This window comes from Macaca mulatta, chromosome 9 (genome assembly GCF_049350105.2).
Source record: "Macaca mulatta isolate MMU2019108-1 chromosome 9, T2T-MMU8v2.0, whole genome shotgun sequence".
Classification (NCBI taxonomy): domain Eukaryota; kingdom Metazoa; phylum Chordata; class Mammalia; order Primates; family Cercopithecidae; genus Macaca; species Macaca mulatta.
The window spans coordinates 59,996,531-60,006,520 of NC_133414.1; the positions used below are offsets into that span (position 1 = coordinate 59,996,531).

General features: G+C 42.9%; 1 protein-coding gene across 25 annotated transcripts in view; it reads left to right on the plus strand.

Moving 5' to 3' along the window:
- Nucleotides 1-8,331, plus strand: part of TMEM273 (transmembrane protein 273) — a 34,260-nt gene extending 25,929 nt beyond the window's left edge. For 11 of the 25 annotated variants that reach the window (XR_013398038.1, XR_003719303.2, XR_013398043.1 and 8 more), the window contains 2 exons: nucleotides 1,221-1,244; nucleotides 7,150-8,331. Coding sequence is in view for 13 of the 25 variants with exons in the window: in XM_015147012.3 (XP_015002498.1) it covers nucleotides 1,221-1,244; nucleotides 7,150-7,174 (49 nt within the window). In the remaining 12 variants the exon portion in view is untranslated. Of the gene's footprint in view, nucleotides 1-1,220; nucleotides 1,245-4,462; nucleotides 4,619-6,654 lie in introns of all 25 variants that reach the window. The other 14 variants (XR_013398042.1, XR_013398039.1, XM_015147004.3 and 11 more) reach the window with 3 other exon arrangements.
- Nucleotides 8,332-9,990: the final 1,659 nt, after the last annotated feature.

Genomic DNA, 9,990 nt, shown 5'->3' on the forward strand with positions numbered 1-9,990 from the left:
AGGCTAGATTGATTCTGGAAGGGCAAGAAGGATTGACTCCCTAGAACCTTTGTTGCCTTTGTGGGTCCAGGTAGCCTCTGTGGTGAGGAGTACAGGAGGAGTCTCTTTTGAATGGATGGGCTGTGTTGGCCATGGCGAAGACTCTGGCACCACATGGCCTCAGGGGCCCTCTGTTGGGTGCTTAGGTACCCAGGCGGAGGACACAGGCTGCTGTGGCCAGCTCAGGCCCTGTGGTTAGGAATATTGAAACGTGTGGGGATTCTAGCCCAGTGACCTTCTCACCACAGGGAGGGCTCTAAAGTGCTGGAGCTCCACCCAGCACAGGGACGCTACCTTGACCATCCGAACTCCTGGCACACATTGACGGGGACTTTGAGTTAAGGCACTTTGCTTTGCAAATCGCCAGACCTTGAACCAGACCATGCTTCAGGGACATCTTAGCCGTGGACTTGACATAGAATGAAATTCCACAAAACCTGATCCTTAATCCTGTTGTATGTGTGTGCACACATATGTGTGTGTGTGCATGTAGTGCCTGTGTATATGTGTGTGTATGTGCGTGTAGTCATTCATGATGGACTCTGACACACATACGTCTGTGTGGGAAGATGCTGCTGTGAGCAATACAACACAGACCCATTTGAAAACACTGCTGAATGAGCAGTTACTGTGCTTTTTATGTTCTTTTGCATGATCATCTAAGAAGAGCATCTCTGTTATATGTGTTTTTTGGAAGTTCTGGGTTATTTTGAGCCATCAGGGCTATAGAAGGCATTTTTCATAATCCAGGAAAGATGGCTCCAATAGTTATTCAACAATGAACTTTTTGAAAGCAAAGTTCATGAAAAAACACGAAGGGATGCTAGAGGAAGCAGGTGGGTGAGGGAGGCAAGAAATAAAGGCCAGGAGAGAGCAGGGCTGGGAAGCAATGGCTGGATGGGAGTTCATGCCCCTGATAATACATTGCCCTCACCAAGTACAGGGAGCTGTTCTTGGCAGGTATCGTAACAGAGCTCCTCTGCAAATAGAGGGACTTTCAGAGAGAAGCAGGATTCGAGTTTCCAAAACTAACACTAGATGGAGTCAGGCTGAGTCATGAGGCAGTCAGACCCAAAAGAGCAAGCTAATGACAAGCAAGCCACTCTCCTGCAGCAAGCTTTGCACTGTCTTTCTGTCATCTAAGGCTTAGGCAATAAACATACTTTTATTTTCTTTTGCAGGAGAAACCACAATTTCTTCGAAAGGTGAGTTGTAAGAGTGATCACTTGTCCTTAAAATGAGGACAGGCAGTCTCTGCCCTGTGGGGCTGCATGGGTTTTCGGCAAGGCCTCTCCCTCACCCTGGCCACGCGGGAGGGGCAATGATGGCCATGGCCAGGAGCCCTCATGCCAGGACAGCTGTGAGACCAGGAATCAGCATCACCTTGGGACGTGCTGGTACTTGGCAAGATTTAAAGTGAAGCTGTGGGGCATTTGCCCAGTTAGAGCTGAGAAAACAGAGTTTTAACAGGATAGGTAAGCTGTTTTTCATTCTCCAAGACCTATCCTATGATAGTGTCCAATCTAATAATTAGCCAATTTAGTCCATTTGGTGAAAAAAATTCCCAGACATCTCTTCATGTCATTATGCTATCAGTTTGGCTGGGTATTTGCATCTCAGTGCTGCTTTGGGGTCTTGGAGTGGACGAAGCCCGTATGTGGAGGGCCAGTCTGCAGAAGGGGACAGGATCTTGGACCCCTGATTGAATGAGCCTATGAATGAAGACTCCTAGGAATGAAGGCATCTTCACCAGGGTTTTGAGAATCATTATTTCACAATCCACCTTCCCCAGCTTTTTCCTCACTTCATGCGCCATGAATGTGCCAAACCCACTGAGAATTTGCTCCCTGTCTGACCAGCCCAGGATGGTCACACAGTCCTGGGGCGATCTCTTGATCTTTCTCTCACTCTCCTGCTTTATGAAAAAATTTCAAATCCAAAGAAAAGTTGAAAGAACGGGACAATCAAAATATATACACCGTTCACCTAGGGTCACTCATTGACATGGTGCCCCCTTTGCTTTATCTCTGTGAACATAAGCATTTTTGACTGATCTACTTGCAAATTAGTATAGATACCATGATATTTCACCCCTGAATACAGCACCATTGTGTCTCCTATTGTGTGTAATCACAATACAATGACCACTCCTAAGAAAATTAATGCTAATTTAATATCATCTATTATATAGTCCATATTTAAATTTCTCTGGTTATTTCAGAAGTATCTTTTATTGCTCTATTTTTTTGTGCTATTTTCCAATCCAGAAAAAATATTTGTATTTATTTTATCTTTTTTAAAGTCTCTTTCAGTGTTGAACAGCCCCTCTGCTTTTTATCTTTATGACATTGTTGATTGAGAAGTCCCTAAACCCCGTTGTCTTACACAATGTCCCATTTTCTGGATTTGTCTGATTGTTTTCTCCTGAGTGGATTCAGATTGAAGTTTTTGGTCGGAAATACCACAAGGTGATGTTGTGTACATTTCATTGTATTGCATCACTGTTGGTGATGCTTCGTTTGCTTGGTTAAGGGAGTGACCACTAGATTTCTATATTTGTGGAAATTAGAATTTTCCCCTCTGAAATGAATGAATAATACAAAGGGAGGCACTTTGACACTATGTGAATATCCCGACCCCCAACAATTCCTCACCTAATGATTTTAGTCTATTCATGATCCTGCTTGAAGCAGTTATTGCCATTGGTGATTACAAAATATTGACTTTCTGATTCCAGCATTTCTTCTATATCTAATAGCTGACATTCATCTAGAAGAAAGCCTTTTTATTCTATCTCCCCTTTCTCCTTTTTCTTTTGTTGAGGATTATTACTGTGAACTTCAATGCATTTTAATCCATTACCATCATGATTCTTTCTGATGCCCAAATTGTTGCAAGTTTGGCTTGTGCAAGTCACTTCTTGGGGGCCCCTGTGTCCTTCAGACAGAACCTCATTAGTCTTTGAGCACATGCTAGACTTCTGACAACACAACATCTGAGACTCACCTTGTCTTGTTCCCAAGAGTAGCACAAAGGTCTAATTTTCCCAAGGGTCCCTGTTTCTCTCTCTCTCTCTCTCTCTCTCTCTCTCTCTCTCTCTCTTTTATTTTATTTTATTTTAATTTTTACTATGGAATGATTTTTAGAAACTAAGATCTGGGCACAATGTGTGCTCAGGGCTACTGAGGTGTCATTGATTCTAGGCCCTTTCAATGGACAGAGTCAGGAAATGTGCATTTAAATTACAAACTCAGTATCATAAGATTTTTTCTAAGCTTTCCCTATTCCATATGTCTAGATTGCCTCCTCCAAAGTAAAAACCCTGCTTTTCAACCACATAATATTTTTACTCATTTTCTCTATTCTATAATACACACAAAATACCTCCAGAAATTAGAGCACTATACAGCGGTAGACCTGCTCTGTAAACTTGCACATTTCTTTGCAGTGGCTTTAGCCCTCTAGGTATGTACAGCCAGAGTATTGTGTTCAAATGAAATTAATTATATTCTCTGTGTGGTTATGTTATCAATTGGATCAGAAACATTTGTTTTAGTGTGTATTCTATTTTACTATTTCCTGTTTTAATCTTTTAAAATTTTAATTTACATAGTTTTGTAAACAGAGATACATGTGTGTCATGTACACGATTCAGAGATAAACTATATAAACAGATAAACTCGGAGAAGTGTTTCTTTTGTAACTTCACTCCACCGTGTTCCTACCTACTGCTTTGAAGTTGCCATTTTCAATAATTCCTGGTTTATTCTTTCTGTGATACTGTTACAAAAATATATTTAATTAAAAACACTTTTATATAGACACACATTTTTAAAAATAAAATTAGAAAATGTTTACATATAGATGTATACATCTGGGCATATATACTTTTTCCAGCACTTGGATGGTTTTATTACTTACTCAGATGTCTGATCCATTTGGCATTTATTCTGGTGTGTGGTGTGAGTTACAGATCCAATTTTGTTTTTTTCCCAAATGGCAATTGATTTATTCCAATACTATTTTTTAAATCCACCCTATTTCACCCGTGTTTCATTTGCCACTTTTATAATGTTCTAAATTTCTGTATGTACTAGGGTATTTCTAGACTTTATTCTCCATTGGCATTTGTGGTTATTCATGTGCTGAGGGCTTCCTAGAGAGGCTGAACCTAGAGAGGCTTCCGGATGTGCTCTACCTTCTGATGGGCCTGGTTCCCTCCACCCGCACACATTATGCTTCCTTTGCAGGGGATATTCTTGCTAGTTTATTCCAGCTATTCTTGCATATTTATTTTTCCGTATGAACTTCGGAATCAACTTCAGAATCTTTCCACAGAAACAGAAATCTTTCATGGTGTGGGGGCTGGGGGAGGTCCCAGTGGAGAGTTTTATGACGATTGCTTTGTGTTTTTGGCTACCAGGTTTTTGTATAGACCAAAGCAAATAAAGTAAAAATAACACACAGAAAAAAAGAAGCAAACATCTTGGTATTTAGATTGGGATTGCATTACATTTACATATTGAGTTAACAACGATTTACTTCTTTACGATGTTAAGTTGTTCTCCACGGAAAAGAGGTAATTTTTTTCATAAAAAGTTATCTGATTTTGTGTGTTACTGTTTTGTGTGTTTCAGGAGAGTTTTCAGATTTTACTCTTATAAGATTGTCATATATTTTGTTATATTTATTCATAAGTATTTTGCCTTTGCTGCTTTCAAAATAGAGTTTTTGTCATGATGTCGCCTACCAGGTCTTTGATTGTATTTTGATTTTGGGGGATTATGTTAACATTATAGGAGTTGCCTTGTTGCCTGCCAAATCCAAGGCAAACAAAACTTCATCCACTTTGATGATAAAAAGAGAAGTCATTCCTCGAGGTTAATAGGCATATTTTGGGAAACTTGTCACTTTCTGTAGTTGGTGAATTTGCACAGATCTGTACAGATCTGGGCAGATGCTAAAAGGAACAAGGTAGATAGACCTATGAGAATGGAACTGGAAAATAATGCCTTCACATCTGAACTACAAGCTGTTACAGAGGGTGAGAATGCTTGTTGAATTCTTTTATTATTTTTCTCTGTTTTCTCCTCTGTCCCTTGAGTTTTTGCGATATTATGTCATCTGCCAAAATATAGTTCTTCTTTACCAATTGCTATGCCTCTAATTGTTTTCTCCTCTCCGATTGCATTGACTAAAAACACCAATGTTAAATAATAGTGGGAAAATTGTGCATACAACATGCCTCTGACAGACTTTGATGGGAAATCCACTAGTGGTGTCCATCAAGTAAGATGCTGGCTCTAGGGCTGAAGCACACATATCTTACCATGTTGAGGAGCATTCATCAGTTCCTATTTTACTGAGTTTTAAAAATCAGAAATGTGTGTTGGATTTTGCTAAAGATTTTTTTCAGTATTAGCAGGCATAAATGTATCCTAAAGAGATGAACCCTGGGGCTAACCAGAATGTATAGGCACCCTCATTATTAGTTTCACTTTTGTTGTTTTTTTTGTTCTTCTCTCCTTGTTGGTCTATGTGATTCTTGGAGGATGTGGTCAAAGATTTGGGTCTGTAGCCACTAAATTGTAGGGTATGCAACACTCTTGCTCTTTCTCATGATGCCAGCCTGGAGTACCATGCAGCCTAATTCACCTACTAGTCCAGCCAGCAGATGCTACCCCAGACTCTGCCAGCCTTACCTTGTTTTCTCCAGATTGTGCCTGGCTCTCTGGTGGCTGGTGACACACCCATCTGCAGAGGTATCGCTACCTGTCAGAGAGCAACTTCATCCATGAGGTAGCTCAGCAGTGTCCCTTCTTCTGTTCAGGGCAGCCAGGGGCGGGAGGAGGCTGCTCTCTTGGGCTGCCCATCCACTCTGAGTACTGGTATCTCAAGTGCGAACCTGGCTAACCCCAGCTTCTTTAGATCCCTTCCTTATCAACACCTGATGGGGCCTTTTAATGCAGGGCTTGTTAAAGACAGTAGGAAGGATGAACCCTCTGCTCAGCCTCTGGTCCTCTAAACCCCATGTTCCTCTGGACCTTCCGTCTTTTAAAGGAGAAAGAAAACCCTGACGGCCTTTGAGGCCCTTGCATGGAATCCCTTCCTTTACTTTCCTCGCCACTTCCTCTTACCATATCTTGCTGGTTTCCAGTGTCTTTCTTGTCTTTAATGTTGGTTCTACTACCATCAAGCTCTATATCCCTGACCATGACCTGTGTCCTTGGTCCTCAAATAGGGGGTAGTCAAGTTTTTGTCTGTTTTGTCTGTCTGTTTTATGGCCTTTGATGTGGCTTGTCCCACATCTATCCCGCTTTCCTGCTGTTGCTGCCCCATCTCTCATGGGGAGATCTTAGCTGTCAGGAGATTGTGACTGAATATGCACAATGGAAAGTCATAAACAATTTCGCATCATTCAATGTAAACATATATACCATTCTATTATATTCCAGATGTCTATGTGAAACTACAGTGAGGGTGTGAATTTGGTCTTAACGCATGGAGGTATAAGTGAGTTCCTTAGAAGGGTCTGCGTCCTACTTTCAGCCCAAGTTCTGTTGTATCAGAGTCTGGTTTGTTGACTCGTCTTCTCTTCCATGTTCCCCTTTTTAGACACCTATGCCGTCCTTCCCTTCCATCAAAGCTGGTACACCAAGTATGGAGAAGTCTCACCCTCTGTAACAGCTTGCAGTTCAGATGTGAAGGCATTATTTTCCAGTTCCATTCTCATAGGTCTATCTACCTTGTTTCTGGTAGCATCTGCCCAGATCTATGCAAATTCACCAACTACAGAAAGCGACAAGTTTCCCAAAATATGCCTATTAACCTCGAGGAATGATTTCTCTTTTTGTCGTCAAAGTGGATGAAGTTTTGTTTGCCTTGGGTTTGGCAGGCAGAAAACAACTTCCAGGTTGAGCTCTCCCCTTTACCCAGAAGCCACTGGCCTTCAGGTTCCTTTCTATGTTGCACAAGGAAGTGTTCCACCTTGCAGGCTTTGCTGATGAGCTTTTTTACCTGTTTAATTGTGTGAGTTGCATGAACACATGCAATAATTAGAGCATAGTTGCCCTCTCAATAAGTCTTCCAGGTGGTTCTCTTCCTTTCCAGAGATGCACAGGTGATTGAGCTGTAGGTGAGCAGTGATGTGAAGAGGGATTCTAGCTCTGTGGACAGCGGCCCACGGTTAACGTCTCAGGATGTTCTGCATTCAAAAACCCAAGGCTGGTAATGAACTTTCACATGGACTGAATATTGGAGGTAAATAATAGAAGGAATAGACTATACAGTGCCTCTGTCCTGAAGGAAACTATCACGCCTCTTCTGGAAGAAGCGGACTGCACAGAGGAAGCCTTGAGTGCTTTAGCCTGCAGTAGGAAAAGGTGGACACCAAAAACTTCACCCTGTGTTGGAGCTGTTCATGCTTCCACGAGGGCATGGTGTCCATGTCCGTGAAACCTACTACAGAAAATGGCTCATGAAAAGGGGAATAGGACCCAACACACAGCTTCCTATGCACTGCCATCTTCTCATCAGTTAGGCAATACTTTGTAGAACGATTAGCTTCACCTCTTAGCTGCCAGAGGATCCCTTCTTAAAGATGAACTCTGTGAAGATTCGGGAGTCCTGAAACATGGGGTCTCCGGGATGGTCTCCAGCCCTATCGATGATGAACACTGGCCTTCTGGAGGGGAAATGGCAGGCTGGGCTGGTGAGGGAGGAAGGGCTTTGGCATTCATGGAATGGGCCTGCTGCTCTCAGACCTTCAAAGGATGGAACCAACAAAGGACCAAATAAGAAAGCAGATACTGTGCCTTGTAGAGGGCCATGAATGTCAGTTATTATTTTTTCTCATTATATAAATTATTTTGTGGTTATTATTACAATGTGCATGGCTGTTGCATAAAAGACATGACTGGTGGAGGCTCAGGAAAGCCACGTCATTCTACAGTTGCCATCAGGCTAAGGCCCCATGAGCATTTCTCTCCCTTGTAATATTAACCCTGTGTTTCTGGGATCACATCACGGAATTTTCTTTGCTTTTCCACTTTCCAGGAAATCTTTTGGACTGGGCTGCCTTCTTCATGTGTGATGAAAGATGATCTGTATTTCAGAACAAAGTGCTGTGTTGTCATAATTTGCCTGACTCCCAGGGCGTCTCTTATGCAACTTGATAACGATGCTGTTCATTAGCAGCCTTTGTTAACTGATAACCAAGAGTGGTAACGTGATACTCATAAGCAATTTTCTGTGTGTAAGATAAAATAAACCATCTTGTATGGGATCTGCTAATTGATTTGCTTCCTTTAGCAGCATTTTAATTAAGACATCTGGTTTGTGAATGGCAGAAACACTTGTGAACTGAAGGTGAATGCTCCTGGACTCTCAGCCATCGTTTTACCTTCTGTACATACAGCAAAACCTTGGTGTTCTCTCCCCGACCCCACCTCATGACATATTTTCCTAACACCACCACTGCACTCTGGTTTGGTTTTAGCCCCACACAAAGTTTCCCAAGTGAAGAACAGAGAGAATTATGCTGAAGGCCAGCGTCCTCTCCTTGGGTCATAAAGGCCGACATCATATGGGAGGCCAATGGGCAGGAGGCCCTGACATTGAGGTCTCCCTGGCTTACACTCCAAACCCAAGCTTAATATCTTCCTTCTAGATGGCCTTCTAGTCCTATTGGAAGCTCTCTGAAGCCCCCCTCGACAGCTCCTCTCCATAAGAGCAACTCCTGGGGACACAGGGTCCAATGGGCAGTAGCTCTTGGAAGTGACTGAAAGGAGTCCTAACAAGCCATTGGGTCTGCAGTGTAGCTTCTTGAGTCAGGGCCATTCCAGCATGGTTGCCTCACCCCATGGTTTGACAGTATACTAGCAGAGGCCAGAGTCTGGGCTAAGCCCCATCCTCCCAGCCTTGTAAGTTCTGGGACCCCAGGACACATACAGCTTCCCCCACCACAGCCCGCCAAGCATGGAGAACATCAGACCCAAATGGAAGGGGACAAATGGTTCTCAGATGTCAGGAGGAAGAGTCATTCTGCACAGGAAAGCAGGTCACAGATGGCTGCAGCCAGCCAGGATCTAATGAAGTGGCAGTGGTTTGGTGCCTCCAGGATTCAGTATGGGAAGGAGGGGAAGGTGAGATGGGAGAGGGTTAACTGGCAAGGTCAACAAATTAAAAATCATCTATATATGTATCAGTCTATATATCTGTAAATTAAGCGTGTTTACATTGAATCTATACAAATTAATACATAAACAATTAAATATGTGTATGTATGGGTGTCCTCCTCTGTGTGTTAAAAGTACACATATCATGCAATTTTAGGAAATAAATGCAGGTTTGGAGGAATTAATAAAACTCCTTTCTAAGCCGGCAGGGTTGCTTAGACAGAGGGAAGCTGAGCTGAACAGAACCTGAAGATGCAACCTTTTCATCATCAAAGTTGGGAAACAGCTGAGAGGCAGATGAGCTAGGCAGTTGGAAATAAAAATATCACTGCTATTGTGATTTTCAAATGAGTCACGGCATGCCAGCATCCCTCTGCATCCTCTAGAGTCCCTGCAGCATCCATGCTGCAGTCCAAGCAGGAAGTGAGCATGGCCCAGGTAAAGTGCTGGCAGCAAAGAGGCAGAGAATTGGGGGTGGGGGTGGGGGTTGGGATAGACCTTAGGGGAAGAGATGCCAAGACTTGCTGGTGGATCAATCTGTAAGGGAGGCAGAGGGAGTTCAGCACAACCCTAGGTTCGGGAGTCATTGGCTAGGATGTGGAGAGCCTGAGGAGCAATGGCCTTAGAGAGCTCTGCAACTGGGTCTTGGGTCTCCTAGGCTACTGGGGAGGCAAGGATGGGCTGCATTTGGAGAGAGTGAATCTCACCTTTCTACAGGTGTACAAACCTGCAAATCGGGGTTAAAAGCATGTGTCAACGATTATTCTAGAACGTG